The 17,641-nt window shown below is 36.1% G+C and overlaps 1 protein-coding gene across 1 annotated transcript; it reads left to right on the top strand.

Moving 5' to 3' along the window:
* Positions 1-5,863: 5,863 nt before the first annotated feature.
* Positions 5,864-12,618, top strand: kitlgb (kit ligand b). The gene is made up of 8 exons (XM_056455109.1): positions 5,864-6,124; positions 6,359-6,466; positions 6,708-6,764; positions 8,013-8,171; positions 8,254-8,425; positions 10,845-10,945; positions 11,159-11,298; positions 11,391-12,618. Exons 1-8 carry the CDS (start codon positions 6,101-6,103, stop codon positions 11,431-11,433), a joined length of 804 nt encoding a protein of 267 aa, XP_056311084.1. The 5' UTR covers positions 5,864-6,100; the 3' UTR covers positions 11,434-12,618.
* Positions 12,619-17,641: the final 5,023 nt, after the last annotated feature.

Genomic DNA, 17,641 nt, shown 5'->3' with positions numbered 1-17,641 from the left:
ATTGTTACCACTTGCTGGTGCATGATGAATTCTATTTAGCAGCATTTATTAATGTCGGTTAATATAATTGTTAGTGTTCACACTGCATTAATGTAGAAGTTTAATGTTGGGATACAGTTTTTATTAGTAAATCTTGAGGTTGACGTTAAGTGAAGTTTATTTATGAACTATTTCGAAAGGATCACATGCTTATGATTGTTCACAGCTGGTCCCGCATCAGCTTACAATTGATTCACCAATCAGATGATTCCTAACTATAAATAACCAAAGTTTCTTATCTCAATATCTTCGTCTAGAAGAACCCACCCACCCCTACTCCCCTTCCTTTCTAGATGGGCGAGACTGGCCCGGTGATTAGCTCTTTTGTCTCACAGCAAGAATGTCTCTGGTTAAAGTCCCTACTAAACCAGTTGACATTTCTGTGCGGAGTTTTGCTCGTTCTCCCCGTGCTCATGTGGGTTTTCCCCAGGTTCTTCGGTTTCCTCCGACTGTTCAAAAAACAAGCAACCTAAGTAAATTGAGCATACCAAATTGACACCATAGTCAAGCTTATAGCAAGCCGTATATTTCGCCTTAGCCGTCGTATATAAGTCAGAGGAGTTCATCGAGGTCTACCTAAGCTCAAACAGGAGGGAGCCCAGGGCTCAAAGATCTTATAAGCTCAGGGCTCTCTCCTGGAACAGCATGCCAAACAAGCTTTATTATCAATCAACAGCTAAATGTGAAGTCTTCAATATTTAATTATTGTCAATTTTAACAAATTAAATCATAGTGGTGTTGTTATTACTATTTATTAAACAATTATAAATTAAATCTATAATACTATTAAACAGTAGCACAATTAAATTTGGATTTACTAATTAGTAATAGAGTACCAATAGTTTGTACCAATAGTAGTAATAGTTTGTACCCATTATTAGTTTAACTATGATTTAAGTAATTTTATCATTCTTGCTAAAAACCTGAAGATATTTGGTACATTTTCAGTTTCAAATTTACACTTTTGCATCTGCACTGATTGATTTGGTACTGAAATGCAAATTCTGTGAAGTGAGACCCTGAAAATGCTGCAATCATGAGTTGTTCACATCAAAAGATACAAAACACACTTAGTGTTTTGGTTAAACTACACTCAAAAAAAGACACTTGCTGTTTGTTCAAACTACTTATTTCAAATAAGCTTAACGCTGTTCCTTAGTTTGTTTGGGACAACTTGATTATCTGTTCAATCCACTTAAAGTTGTAAAAAGCTGATAAGTCAACTTAATTGTTTCATGTTGTCCTAACACAAATCGATTGTGTGGAACCCAGCATTTTTGACAGTGGATGTCATGCTCTGAGACTAAAGTGCTGTTTCTATTCGTTCTTTTCTTATTTAAAGTATTGGAAAACAGGTGAGTAACATTGGTAAGTGGCGAACATGCATCTACTGTTATAATCTGTTGTTATGAAATTATAATCTCAATTGTTACCACTTGTTTATTGTTGGTTGTGCATGATGACCTAGAATCTTTTTAATGTTAATGTTTTTTATGTGTTCATGTTAATTCATACTGCATTAATGGAGAAGTTTAATGTTGGGATTGTTTTTTTATTAGTAGTAAATCTTGAGATAAACAATGATGTTGAATTATTGTCAGTTTGAACAAATCCTGTTAAATTAAATAGTAGGTTAGGTATTATTATTATTTTTCATTATTATAAATGTTAATAAGAATACTCATTAAATGATTAGAAATTAAATCTATAATACTATTAAACAGCAAAGCAATTAAAACATTTATTTACTAATTGATATTAGAATTTGTGCGCTTTAACTTAAGTAATAATAAAAAAAATTCTTCCCAACTAAAACCTGAAGATATTTGGTGCCTTTTCAGTTTCTAATTCCTGTTTTTGCATCTGCACTCATTGATTTAGTACTGAAATGCAAATTCTGTGAACCAAGACCCTGAAAATGCTGCAATCATGAGTTGTTCACATCAAAATGTATAAAAAAAACTTTGTGTTTTGGTTGTTTTGGCTGTTTGCTCAAACTACTTATTTAAAATAAGCTTAAACAACTCATTTGCTATGTTTGTTTGGGACAAATTCATTGTTTTATGTTAAATCCACTTAAATTTGTTGTCCGAACACAAATCAATTGTGTGAAACGTTGCATTTTTACAGTATATATCTTGCTCAGGGGTGGATTTAACCGATAAGCGGCCACTTGGGGCCCCAGGAAATCTGAGGGCCCCTAAATAAATACCTAGAACTATACCTATGAATTATATATAACATCATTTTCTATCATAGTTTGTATGATGAGTGTCTAAAAACATCTCCCACCCTCAATCATAGAGAAGTCCAGCAGTCACATTAGGTAAAGATTTAGTTTTAAAAACAAATTAGTTTATATAACATTTTTAATTGTGAATTCATTTTTTTTTTTAAATCATTTAAAAGGTTTTACAAGATGCTTTACATGTTGTTGTTGTTATTATTATTTTGCATTAAGAGAAAATTAAGAAAATGAGTGATATAAGAAAAACAACACCTGCAAAATCAATTAAAAATAAATTAAAGTAGAAAATGGGCATTTTAGAATTTTTGGGCCCCATGGCTGGAATTGCTTGGGGCCCCCAAATCACTAAATCCGCCCCTGATCATGCTCTGAGTCTAAAAGGCGCTGTTAATATTCTTTCTTCTCTTATTAGTATAGAAAAACAGGTGAGTAACATTGGTAAGTTTCATACACTGTAAAACATTTTAAACTTGTTCCATCAACTTAATATACTACAATCTTCGATGATATTTTTAGTTTCTGTTAGGTGTAACAAGTTGAACTCATTTTTTTAAAGTTGATCCAAAGGTTTGCATTTTACAGTGTAGATTCGCACTGTATTTCTGCTCTTCTTTGCCACTTGCCAATGTTAATTGTTATTCATCTCATGAATGGAATGCTGAACAGGTGCTTCTCTTTATAATGACATCAAAGGCTGGAATGTTCTTTGGCCGAGATATTTAATTCAACTGTTCGTCTTCACCCTATATGTTGTCTCTGAGCTGGTACAGGACACACCCGCTCTGTCAAAACTTAATCCACCTGTCATTAGCGCATTCAGCGCTTCAGTCTCCAGAAGGTGGCAGTGTGCACAAATATCACTGCTGGTTATAGCTGAAACACTACTGTTAATGGAGTGACATTAATTTCGAGACTAAAAATATTCAACCTTGGCAGAGTTTAATTACACAGAATGGGTCATGTTTAATGCTGAGGGCTAAATGATTCAGTACAGTTTATAGTAAGCAGAATGCATTTGTTCTACTACAATCAAGCATGTTGACATTGACGCATTATCAAATGATCAACAATATTGTGTTTGTGTGTGTGCATTATTTTAGTTTGTTTGTTTAATAACTCATTTATAATGCTAAATTGAAATGGCATACTGTATCTTTTGAATTGGAAAGGAAAGTGGATTATCATTGTTTGTCTAGTGTAAAGTTTCTAAAGATTCTTACAACACACAAAATTAAGTTGTTGTTTTTTAAGATTGAAACAAAAACTAAAGTCTGTGATCTGAAAAAGCAGCCTAATTTTTCATAACCCACCAGCAGATATTTAGTGCATGAACTAAATTCCATTCAGTTTATTAGAAGTATTCATTTTATTTTAAATGTTTACGAAGTTTAGAAATTTATTGCAAATTACTACATTATATTTTTCCTCTCATTTGAGACTCTTTGTGGCTTTAATTTCTGTAAGGGTGAGATATGGTCTCTTGAAATATCGTTTTTTACGACCTGCAGAAACCATTAATTATTCAACAACAATGATAATGAACTACATGTACTGGTGCAATTATTGTGTGGATCATCTTGTAATTACAGACTGTTATTACCGTATAGCAAAGAACACATCTTAAGAATATAAACCGGTCTTGGCTGATTAAGTTGTCATAAGCTGGTCATGAAAAATGACAGTGCTGAAAATGGCTGATAGACCAGCCAAATTATGGTAATTGTGTCAGATATGTGGGAACCATAGAAAAAAATTGTGAACCATTTACAAATCCTAAGATATGTCTTAATTAGTCTTAATTGTTCTCACAAACATTTTTTAGATTGCCTTTTTGTATACTTTACAGTATGTTTGCTGGTTTCAGAAGGATTCGGTCACTTTCCAGCAGATCACATTAGTTTTAAGTGAGTTTGAGGCATTTTTCATTTAGTTTAAGGGTGTCTGGTCATGTTGATTTTAAGAGGGTTTTGGTCTCTATTTAACTGACCATGTTTCTTTTGTTGAGTTCAATGCAGATTTCATTTGGTTTTCATGGAGTTGCTGCAGTTTTCAGATGGTCTGATTATAATTTTGGCCACTTCCAAAGCTGGTTAGGCTGGTTTTAGAGGGATTTGGGGTTTGTTTTTGTTGGTCAGTCTGATCTGTTGGCTGGTTTCAGAGGATTTAAGCCACTTTTTAGCAGATTATCTTGGTTTCGATATGTGTAAAGCACTTTTCAACACTTTGGCTTAAGGAGGGGTTTTTGGGTACTTTTTACAGCAGTTGCTCTGTCTGGTCTGAACATTTCAGACACTTCCCCTGATGCCTTTTGCTTTCAGAACTTTTAAAGCACGTTTCGCCTACTTTTGGGATGTTTGTGTCCTTTTCAGCAGTTCACTTTAGTATTAAGCAGAATTTCACTTCTCCACTGATTATTTTGGTTTCAGAAGATTTCATCCACTTTCCATGTCTTCACTCCGGTGTCAGTGAGCTTGAGGTATCTGAACTGATTTTATATGGTTAGTGTGGTTTTTCTGTTGGTCAGGTTGGTTTCAGTAGGGTTTTTGTCCACTTCTCAGTCAGTTATGCTGATTTGTAGAGAGGTTAGAGTTCTCTTTAACTGGCCAGTCTGATCTTTAGGATTAATTTCCGCCACTGTCTGGCTGATCACTTTGGTTTAAGTGAGTTTCAGACAATATTTAGCTTGGACATTTCATCTCGTCACATTACAAAAGGGTTTTAGTTAGTTCTTGGAAGATCAGATTGATTTTAGGTACTTTTTGCTTGGTCAATCTGACCTTTTGAACGGTTTCAGGTACTTTCTGGCTTGGTTTCAAGTGAGTTTTTTTGGTTTTAGAGTTTTGGCGCACATTTCTGCTGGTCATATTGGTTTTAGTAGGGATTTTTACTACTCTTCAGCCAATTATGCTGGTTTAGAGGAAATTAGTTTATTCTTTCATTAGTCAGTCTTGTCTGTTGGCGGGATTCAGAGGCATTTTCTGTCTGATCACTTTGATTTCATTGAGTTGGTGGACCTTTTCAGCTAGTTTTAGAGGGTTAGTGTGCCTTTTCACCTGCTCATGTAAGGTTAAACACATTCTAAAAAACATTGTTTCCACTTGTTCAAATAATTCTTTAAAATGAGCTGAAACAACACAATTCTTGTTATTATTTGATATCAATAAGTTATTATTGATAACTTGTTTCATGTTCAATCCACTTAAATTTAACTTAACTGAATTATGTTCATGACAACTTGAATGAATTGAGTGGATTGTTTACAGTGCACTTCTCAACAATTTAGGCAGGTTTTAGAGGCACTGGGACAATTTTCAATTGATTTGGGGGATTTTAGGTATGAAGCGCTGAGGGGCTAGCTTAAATATAAGCAAGACTAAAAGGCTAGTAATTCATAGGGTAAAGACTAAGCTCTTTGTTTGTTAGTTTTTATTTATTTAGATTCATAAGTACACATTTGAAACTCCAATGTGTCACTTGAAGTCTGGGTGAGTCACCCAACTTCCCTTGAATAGTTTTCACTATTTTACACATTATAAGTGAGTCAAAGCGGCCCTACCTCTTAAACACAGAGGACAAGTCCATCCGCCCCCATTCACAGAAGCGCTGCGGGGCGAAATTGCGCACAGGCGTCGCGCTCTGAGCACGCCATGCTCTCCATCGGGACCGGAGGAGAAAAGACACGCCAAAACCACTGATCCCGATCCCGTCCTGTGATTATCTCCAGTCAGTTACAGGCGGAAACATGCCTGCATTCCGCTGTCAGGGGTAGCGAAGAAAGTAGGGAGACACGGCTGATTTGTTTTTAATATTCCCATGTTCCACATGAGGGAGGTTAAGGTGAGTACACGCACTTTTGGGGACGCGCACGCACACCCACAGCGCAGCTAAACGCGCGGTGACTCTACTCACTTTCTAAGACAAATTATGCAATCGTAGATTACTTTTCACGACTTTCTACTTAAACGATTTAGAGGAAACCTGTGATCAAGTTCTGACTGGATAGGTGTTTGTCAACGCACGGGTATTTACTGCTTCTGTTGCTGTAACTGCGTTCTGATTTTCTCGTTATAGATTGGAGAAAGCATTTGTGTATTAGTGTTGCTTTTTTCTGGGCTTGTGACCTGCTCAGGTGTTTTTGGGAGCCCTTTAACGGATGATGTGGCCACGTTAGATACCCTGGTAAGAGTTTTATTCAGATTTCTGGTTTTACGGGGGAGTTTGGACATGTTTTGGTTTGGTCAATCTCAAAGATCAGCTCAAACCCAATCTTAGGCTGGTACTTAATTTCGTTTTCCAGCAGAGATATAAATTACATTTCACACAAGTCTCTACACTAGTTTAAACAAAATGTGTACCTAAAGCCATGGCACTGAGTCAACTTGCAAGTAATCCCATCCAAATTCTTGTTTTAACCCATCAGAGTGAGAATATTCCCAGTGACTACAGAATACCTATCAAGTTCATCACAAAGGATGTGGTAAGTATACATGTGGATGCATTAATGAGCGAATGACAAGTGTGTTTTTTCATCAAAATGTGTAATTATATTTACATCACTTAATAAATGTGTTATCATGCTTTAAATTATTGCATGCATTAGAATGTGTCCTATTTATTTTCATTTTTTCTCATGCATATTATAATGATTTACATTTTTTCTTATACATATTATAATTATTTACATTTTTCCTCATGCATATTATAATTATTTACATTTTTCCTCATGCATATTATAATTATTTACATTTGTCCTCATGCATATTATAATTATTTACATTTTTCTTGTGCATATTATAATGATTTACAGAAGGCATCCACCAAAATGGTTCTGTGTAACAGTTTAATAATGGGCATATTTATTTTAATAAATTAATTTCGGAATAAGTATGGTTTAATTTTAACTGAAATTTATTTGCTACTTCACACTAACTAATGATCAATCATTTTCAAACGATTCAAGAGATTTGAAACAGTAAAACCGACTCTACTTGCATTTAATAAGCATGCTATATGCAAATAAATTTACTATGTATACACCAAATACCATTTGCACACTTGAGCAGCACTTGATGCATGAATTTAATTGCAACAAACACCAAAGCTTTTCTCTAAACCAACTGGACTGTTTGGAGTTCACATTTAACTAAGTGTGGGAATTTCTTGAGCTTCTTGAAAAGTGTCATAATTTCTTAGCATAACGATATTGATGCATGTTTTTTATATTTAATGGTAGCAAACAGTTTGTAAAGGCTGTGCATGAACATAGGCTCATGCATATTTCGGTATCACTACACAATAAGGTTGCATTAGTTAATGTATTTACTAACATGAACAAACAATGAACAGGCTTATTACTGTATGTATTCGTCTTGATTAATATTAGTTAATAGAAATAAAGTTGTTCATGTTAACTTATGGAGGGAACAAGCATGGATTTGCATTTTAATATTGCATTAGTAAATATTGAACCATGATTAATAAATGCTGTACACGTATTGTTCATTATTAGTCTATGTTAGTAAATATGAAACTGTATTATAAAGTGTGACCCATATTTCTATCAAATAAGTTTCACTTTTGAAGCTTTTGATCATGCGCAGTAACATGTTGAATCCAGATGCAATTTGTGGCCATTAACAGATAAACATTATGTATCACATGAGCTGTGGTTTGTTACCGTTCCAGAAGAGACGCCTAAGCATTTTTCTCTTCTTATACATTTTAGGGTGGAGCTTGCTGGCTGCATTTAAACCTGTATCCAGTCGAAGGCAGTTTAAAAAAATTGGCCATTAAGTTTGGCAACCAGTCCACCAATAAGGCGAACATCACTATTTTCATAACAATGCTGCAGGACTTTCGTTTCACTCTGAACAGTGATGACCTGGTAATTTCCTCTCAATTGCAGTTGCATTCATTGAAACATTGTCATGGCTGTGGTCTCACTCTGGTTTGTTTGTCTTCCTCAGGAGGACAGAATGCAAGCCTTCAAGTGCCACTACAGAAGGGAAAAGTGGCCGACTAGGCGTTTCTTTACCCATGTTAAATCCGTTCTTACAGTGGCCGGTTCCACATTTGGTGACATTCCTCCATGCACACCTCCTCCTTGCCAGACCCTCGCAGCTCCTCCATTCACACCAGGTGAATGCACCAAATATTGTGTTTTGTCATGATGCATGAACAGGCTTGATGGGATTTGCATACTTTTTTTGTGGAGAGAGATATCTGTAGGTATTCTGTGGAAGGAATGTGAAGACGATGAAGGGGTCAGCTAATCTATGGAAAACAGCTGATGTTTTTTAGTTTCCATTGAAGATGAGTTCTTCTGGGGCTTCACGTTGAGTTTGTTCTAACTTGCATGATCATGCATGCAAAACATGAGCACATTTGTGTTAAAAGCACTCTATAGCAGATAAATCAGTTGACATTCTGTTTGTAAAAGAGAAGTCAAGTACTAACCAAGCATGCAACGACAATCTGGAGAATGGTGTGAGGCAATATGTGAAGGGTCAAGCATGTCAGCTGCATAAAATATATGAGTTACTGAGTCGGTAGGTTTACTTAATTTAATAGTGTGGCAGATCTTGACAGGTCTAGTTATGAACACCTCAGTCATAGTCATAGTTTGATCAATTCCTCTGTGTGTGTGTGTGTATATATATATATATATATATATATATATATATATATATATATATATATATATATATATATATAGATAGATAGATAGATAGATAGATAGATAGATAGATAGATAGATAGATAGATAGATAGATAGATAGATATACATGTATGTATGTGTACTGTATATTGAACTTTAGTTGACAAAAATGTTTTTGTTGATGAAGTACTAACTACTCATATAGTGACGATTTAATATTGCAAGAGCCTGCACTGCTGAAATAATAAGAGTACACTATTGTGTTATGGTATTAATTATTTATGCTTTATTTTATTTATTCTCCACGCACTGATATTACATCTGTATTCATGTATGTCGCCGTGCCAGTTGGCGGCATGCCGTAAGGACCAGCATAAAGCTGAGTGAGGGAAAGAGAGAGGACCAACAGGTAGATAAATAGAGAACAGAGACAAGTCCTACAGAAGCAGCCACAGGCTTCACATGTAGGAAATGCAACAGATCCTGTCGCTCCCGTATTGGACTGTTTAGCCATTGCATGCACTGCAACTCCACCACAGACTGTCCTGGGTGCAACTCCATTGTTTCTAGAGACAGAAGGATGCCTATAATTCATGTATTAGTGCATACACTGCAAAAATTTCTTAGATTTTTTTGTCTTGGTTCTTTTCCAAATATCTAAAAGTTCTTGAATCAAGAAGCATCTTCTAGACAAGCTAAACATATTGTCTTGTTTTTCGAAATAATACGCCAAAATTAAGTGAGTTTTGTCTTAAAACAAGCTAAATAATCTTTTAAATTAAATAATCCAGCTAGATTGAGCTAGATTATCTTAAATCAAAGCGAAAAACAAGATTATTTTGTTTACCCTATTGGCAGATTATTTAGCTTGTTTTAATGAAAAACTCCTAATTTTGGCACATTATTTTTTAAAAAACAAATCTATATGTTTTGCTTGTTTGCTTTTGCTTATTGAAAATCTTCTTGATTCAAGTATTGTCAGATATCTGGGCTAGAAACAAGTCAAAGGAATCTAAGTAAGAAAGCATCTTTTGCAGAGTAACCCAAGTGAAGTTTACAAATTAATTTCGAGAGAAGCACGTAAGGACCATCGACAAAGTAATCATATCATTATCCAATCAGTGTAAGACCAAACCCCTAAAAATGGTCATGTATGACATACCTCATGTTTTTTAATCGACAGCATCCCACATTACCACCCCGTCATCGCACCTCAACCTAGGGGGGAACCCCTCTCAGTCTCTTTTCTTTCCTGATGAGGGGAATAACACCAGCCAGGGTGTCCCTCCAAGCTCAGAGCCCTCTCCCCTGACAGCACGTCAAATACGCCTATGAATTTTGATTGTTATTCATGCGGGTGAACTCTTGAAACAGGTTTTCATACTTCAATATGATAAAAGTTTAATGTAGTTTAAAATGTTGTCCTTTTTCCTCCTCAACTACATTAAAATGTGTCCTGCTTAGTTTGAATACTATACATTTTACAGTGACCCTCTTTAAAAATAACGTAAATACCCAAAATCATCGTATTCATATGAAATATACAAATATTCAGGAAATGAATCTTCCATTATTGGCGAGGAGGTCTTTTTAAACAACCATATTTGTCAGTACTTTTACTGAGGAGATTAGCATTGGCTCACTAATTCTCGTGTCTGAATGGAAGCAAATCCCCTCAGCCTTGTCCCAACATCTAGTGGAAAGCCTTCTCTGAAAAAAATATAGAGGATAAAGGGAGGGATAAACTCTTTATCAATGCCAATGCTTTTGAAATTAATGCTCAACAAACACATATGGGTGTGGTGTTCAGGTGTTCACATACTTCAAGCCATATAGCACAGCGTATACGTAAGACCTGAAAGGGGAATGTGTGTGTGTGTGTTTTTTTTTTCCTGGCAGGTCAAAGCAGACAGCAGAATGGCATGAACTCTGCGGTTCATGGGCTCCTGGCGCTGCTCATCATCCCCAGTGTGGCTATTCTAGTTCTCACTATCCAAATGGTAAGGTGATACCTATATATATGTATACAAACCACCATGTTTACCAGCAACTGTAGCTCTTGTGTCACAATTGCAAGGAAGCCCTGAAGGCGCTCAATGAAATTTTTGTCATATTTGCACTGACAGCGCTATGCTTCGTGAACACCCATGTCTCAATGAGGTCAATTATGATTGAAATTACTTGCCATCCATCAAAGTTATCTTAATCTACAGGCATTAGGAAGAAGAAGTCATTGTGGAGCAAGAATGCGTGAAGTTGAGCCTCACGAAGGAGCTGAGGAAAGCAGAAATGAGCTCCATGGTGGAGCTGCGCAGGAGGACCCAGCTTCCAGCTCCGCCAGTGAGCAAGACAGGTGTGTTAGTTACAACAAGTTTTTCTCTGTTTACCAGTTTGTAAACAAGACCTAACAAAGCCTTTTTCCATCAACATGTGGCATCCTCTCAGGGCGTGGCTGGATTCTTTAGGGTGTGCAGACACAGAGGTCTAATAAAAAAAATGCATGAGGGAAAGTCAATGGAAACGCCAGTATGCTCCGGAGTTATGAAGGGAATATCCAGAACGGGATGCTTTTAAGCCATACCTGCTCACCATTAAAACTTTGGGCTGAAGAGACCAATCGTAACACGCGATGAGCTTAACCAATCAATGAGGGTCTGTTATTCCGGGATGCCATCCTAAAAAACAGCACGGGAAAACCTTTATGATTTCATCCGGCAGGAAGTGCGGCTCTTTGATGAGCTTCTTGCAGCGCCTGCGGCAGCTTTGTTGGCTTTGAGGAAAAAGCCACTGGTCCTGCAAGCCTCTGCGCGAGAGGATAAATGGCTTTTTTGTGCCAGAGCTCTTCATTGCATGAGGACGGCGGTTTATGTTGCACCAGAAAACATCTTTGGAACAGAGCACGGGCTTGTCTGGAAACACGTTTGATTTAGAGCGTGAACAAGCGTGCCAAGATTTTGGGTGTTTTGCTAGTCTTTTATTTGAATATTCTGATGATGATGATAGAGGGGGAACCTGTTGTGTGTGTGTGTGCGTGTGTGTGGAAACGTGAGTTCCTGAGATCTCTTTCGTTCACGCTTGTCAGTTCAAATCTGATTGGGATTTGATCTAAAGTAGTGGTCTCATTCTCAATTCCTGGAGAGCCGCAGCTCTGCATAGTTTAGCTCCATGCACCTCCAACTCACACCTTCTTAATAGTCTCTAGTAGTCTTGAACACCTTGATTAGTTGGATCAGCTGTGTTTGATTAGGGTTGGAGCAAAACTGTGCAGAGCTGCAGCCCTCCAGGAATCCAGTTTTAGACCTATGATCTAAATAGTTGACAGTCCACACTGTTGGGATATGATTTGTGTGTGAAATTTAAAAATTTGATGAAATCCGAGAGCTTTCTCATCAAAAAAAAAAAAAAAACGAACTAAAATTGACTTTGTTTGCCAATGTTTTCTCTTCTTGTCAGAGTGTGAGTTTACTACGGACAATATCATGGCTGTTTCTCAATTCCAAGAATGTAGAGAAGGGACTCATTCTTGTGGAGACCGTTCTTGCCAGGTCACCTTGGAAGAGCGAATTCGGAAGACTGTAAGAACATAGAACGCGTCCTGTGAGAAATGAGATGCAGAGTTCTTCCTGATAATCACGTGACCACGTTGACAATTATTTAAACATTTACAGTATTCATAGACATATTACTGTTTTTAGTATTTTCGATATATATATATGTATATATATATATATGTATATATATATATATATATATATATATTTATTTAACATGCACAAAAACCTTACAAATAAACTTTTTTATTATTAGGTTCATCTTCAGGTCAGACTATTAAATATACATAATATTGATACATATATAATATACGCACTAATACAATTCACTAAACAAGAAATTATCAGGAAAACATAATTATACATCAAAAAACTATATGAATAAAAGGTAAAATACCACATAAATGCATAAGATAACATGAAAGTAAGAATAATAAAAAACAAACAAAAGAATAGATAAAATTAACAAATTATACAAAGAAAAGAAAGAAAAAAGGCAATTAAGATATAGTTGTCTCCTTAAAAAAAGGGCTTCAGACTTTCTAGTACTGTTTTTGCTTTTGTTTTATTGCAAACCGAATCTTTTCCATTTAAAGAGCATGTTAGAAATCAAAAACCCAGTGCCGATAAGAAGGGGGAGCTGCTGACTTCTAATTCATAAGAATAAGTCATCTATCCAGTAAAGTTGCAAAGGCTACACTTTCGGCCTGTAATGAATTTAATTCAACATATTCTGTAAGGATTCTAAACAGTGCTTTTAAGGGGTTTGGGTCTATTGATAATGAAAAAACAGCAGAAAAACAGCTAAAGACTTTCCCCTAAAAATCTGACAGTTTCAAATAAGACCAGAAAGTATCTAACAGTGTGGCTGGTTTGGTTGTACAGTGAAGGCAAGTTGGGTCAAGATCAGGAAAAATTTTATTGAGTTTAGTTCTAGAGCAGTGTATTCTGTGCACAACCTTGAATTGAATGAGAGTGTGCCTAGCGTTTATTGATGATGAATGTATTCCTGCAATAAGCTTACAAATATATTGTCCACAATACAAATAAAACAGATTTTATATTAATTTCAGCAAATAAACACCCTTAATGTGTTTATGCTTTTATTGCGTTATTTTTCATGTTAATATTTACTTTCGTCTCATTTAGGAAAACTCCTGAGATAATTAAGTTATATCTCTGAACTCTAATAATAGAAATCCTGCACTTCCCACCTTCTATATTCAGCCACATCGACGCATCCTTGATATCAAGAATGCATCCGGGAACTTTCATGCGTCCTCCGTTCTTGCGGTCTTGAGTTTTGGAACTGAACTTTGGCGGTACACGAGAACACAAAGACGAAAGAACGTTGAAGAATGCATATTGAGAAACAGCCTATGTGTTGCCATTACAGTGTCGTATTCCATGTAAAATACGTACACCCTGATCTATTGCAGAACACAATCAGTCATTTGTATAGATTCGGCCTTATACAGTTGTTCTTGGAGCTTCGTATGATTACAGTTGAACCTCTGAAATCACATAAACAAGTTTTTGGTTCTTTTTCTTGACTATTTCTAAGTCTATTCAAGTCCATGATTCCAAGTCTATCCAAATTTAGCATCCGTCATGTGACTCCAACCTTCCAACTTCATCATGAACAGCATTAGTTACCAAATAAATCTACAGTCCTCAATCATGACAAGATCTTTGTGTACAAACAAAAATGATTTTAGACTGACTTGAGCATGCAAGACTGTCAAGATAAATGCCAGATCACAGTATACTTCAAGACCTAAATGGTTAGATCTCTGGACCATTGCTGTCTATGGAGGATGAGAGAGCTCCCGGATTTCATCTAAAATATCTTAAGTAGTGTTCTGAAGAAAAACGAAGGTCTAAGGGGATTAGAACGACATGAGGGTGAGTAATTAATCACAGAATTTTCATTTTTGTGTGAACTAACGTTTCAAAGAAGTACGTAAACCAGACCGATTAGCATTCGATTTTACTAGGACTTCTGTTCAAAAAGCAACCTGCAGACATTTCTACAAACAGCATCTGATGTTTTTACATTTTACATAGCCTGACAGGCAAAAATAAAATACACATAATCTAATAAGAGCACTCAGACTAAAACAAATTCCCAGAAATGTGATTTAAGTAGGATTTTAAAGTTGATATGTTTCTTAAAACTTTACTTTTTTACTTAAATGTTTTGCTGTTCACACTTGCTAAATGTGATTAAATTCTATTCAGATTTGGACTGACATTGTGAACAAGCATTTGACTTTAACGTTCACATTCCGTCTCGTTTTGTAAGAATCAAACAGCCCTGTCCTGCTGGTCTGTAATCCAGGTCATTGGTCCGACTGCGTTGTGTTAACTAGTTTGGCCGTGTACACACGCTCACACTCTGATGCGCAACAAGAGCTGATTGTTTTCCTGACAATATGGGGAAACCCAGAGAGCATGTGAAAAGAGCTCGTATGATGAAGATGTAACATCATGAGTCATGTCCCATAATTCAATCTCACTTGCTATAGCATCTCTCGCTCATTCTCTTCCGGTGTCTGTTTTTCTGCTCACTGTGACTAAATGAGATTTATGTCATGAGATTAAGGCCAACTGAGTAGATTAGAACAGATTTTTGGAACATGATTTGGAATGGAATTCTAGAATGGAATTCTGTTTTGTTCTTAACCCTTTATAGGGCACTTATTGATGCTCATAGAAGTGTTATTACAAGACTTTTAAACTTATGTGACTTAATTTATATATATATATATCAAGTAATCAAGTGATAAGGTGAAGAAGGTCGCTGGTTCGAGTCCTGGCTGGGCCAGTTGGCATTTCTTTATAGAGTTTGCATGTTCTCCCTGTGTACGGGTTGGTTTCTCTTTGGTGCTCCGGTTTTCCCCACAGTCCAAAGACATGCGCTATAGATGAACTGAATAAACTAAATTGGCTGTAGTGTATGTGTGCATGTGAGAGTGTGTGGGTGTTTCCTAGTAGTGGGTTGCAGCTGAAAGGTCATCCGCTCTGTAAAACATATGCTTGTTAAGTTGGTGGTTCATTCCGCTGTGGCGACCCCTGATGAATAAAGAAACTAAGCGAAGAAAAAATAAAGAAATTATACTGTAATCAATGTAAATGAAGTTAGCATATATGGATCCTCACTCTGTAAAGGGTTAAAGGGGTAGTTCATCCAAAATTGGAAATGCTTCAGCCATTAACTCACCATAATATTGTATGACTTACTGTATTCCGTTGAAGACAAAAGGATGAATGTTCATGCTGCCTCTATATGTACAACAACAGCTCTTAAAAGAACATTTAAGCAACAGTTAAAGTGTGAATTTCAGTGCCCTAAATAACGAAGTATCAAATTAAGTTATCTTTATCTTAAAGTAGTGATGTCAATCTACAGCACCCCTACTCAGTTTAGTTCCAACCCTGCTTCAAAACACTTGTCTGTAGGTTTCAAACAAGTCTGAAGGACTCAATTAGTATGATCAGGTGTGTATTATTACAGTTGGAATTAAACTGTGCAGAGCTGCGGCCCTCCAGGAACTGAGTTTGACACCCCTGTTTTAAAAAAATACAGCTCATCCACGCTTTATTAATTAAAACAGGGAACATAATTAGGAAAACTGGGTTTAGATATGTGGTTTTTTTAACTACCGTATGATGAACATATTGATACATAACATATTAAGTGAAATTAATTTTAAAAATAGGCTTGTTGATGTCACTTGGTTTGATATCTTGTATCTAATCAAATAGTAAATATTAGCTTAAATGCGTAGTTCCAACACAATCTCACGGCAATTTGTAACTTTTTGATTTAGTGGCTAATTCGTATGAATTCGTACAATCTAATTCATACAATTTAATACAATTTGCTCATCCCCCAATGACGGTTGAGTTTAATGGTGGGGTTAGGTGCCACGTCTCCTTTTTAAAATCATACTATTTCGTACGACTGAACTTGTACGAATTAGCCACTAAACTGACAAAACGTAAAATACTTACGTTTTCCCATGAGATCAGGCTGGTAGTTCACCCAAAACTGAAAATACTGAATAAAAACCTTCAGTAGTTTCAAACTAGTTTGAGTTTCTTTCTTGTTGAAAATAGAAAAAAAATGTACTTGAAAGATGTTTAAAACCTGGAACCATCGACTTCCATATTAGGAAAAACAAATAGTATGAAAGTCAATGGTTACAGGTTTAAACGAACAATTCTAAATATCTTTTGCTGTGAGTAAATGAGTAACAGTGAGTAAATGTTACATTTTTGTTGTTAATCTTTGTTCCAATATGCACAAAGCTGCCTTTTGTTATCATATGGACTACATATAAAGCATTATAAGAGTATTATTATTACTTTATTTTAAAAGTATTATTTATATAGTTTTCCTGACAGTATGTATGACCTCAAATACAAAATACATAATTTTTCTAGTATCTATTAGACTATTTATATGAAAATTCAAAACTATTAGAATTTTCACAGACAATAACCACATTAAACGAGCAGCATGAACATTCTTCAAAGCTTCTCATTTTGTCTTCCACGAAACAAAATCAATCTGGAATGACCCAAGGGCGAGTCAATGGCACAATTTTCATTTTTAAATAAACAATTCCTCCGATAATCCATTCCAAATCAGTCCCATTACACTATTATCAATGATAGTTTGTGTGATTGTCATACCACATCCCAGACAGTCCTGAAAACCCCCCAGAGTTGAGTCATTCTGCATCACTCTATCCAGATCCGAATCAGGTACCGGCAATGGAACTCTCAAACTCCTCTCCATCCCAACTTTCTCTTTGTCTCCATCAATGCGTGCGCTGTCAACTGTTGTCATAAAAGCATGACTGCCAGCTCATAACCGCATGAGGTCAGTAATGTCAGCCTGGCTATCATCAACCGCAAAGCGACCTCAACAAAGAGCCCTCTCATTCAGACAGACACGCCGCTCTTTATGGCCTATAGAGAGTGTCGTCCATCAAACTTCAGTCAAAGCCCACTCTTGACTCGCCGACTCAGCTTCCCAAACACACACAGATACATTCACACACTCCAGTGTCACTAACATCAAGTCTTGACTCATAAAGCAGGTCTGAGTGTGCAATGATTTACAAAACAACCTCT

The sequence above is a fragment of the Danio aesculapii genome, chromosome 4 (assembly GCF_903798145.1).
Source record: "Danio aesculapii chromosome 4, fDanAes4.1, whole genome shotgun sequence".
In the NCBI taxonomy this organism is placed as follows: domain Eukaryota; kingdom Metazoa; phylum Chordata; class Actinopteri; order Cypriniformes; family Danionidae; genus Danio; species Danio aesculapii.
Note: the sequence above shows the minus strand (reverse complement) of the source record. Positions and strands in the feature narration are given on the sequence as shown.

Coding starts and splice junctions, on each gene's coding strand:
- kitlgb (XM_056455109.1), top strand. CDS start 6,101: ATGTTCCACATGAGGGAGGTTAAG. Junction 6,765..8,012: donor AGTTCATCACAAAGGATGTG/GTAAGTATACAT, acceptor TATACATTTTAG/GGTGGAGCTTGCTGGCTGCA. Junction 11,299..11,390: donor TCCGCCAGTGAGCAAGACAG/GTGTGTTAGTTA, acceptor GCATCCTCTCAG/GGCGTGGCTGGATTCTTTAG.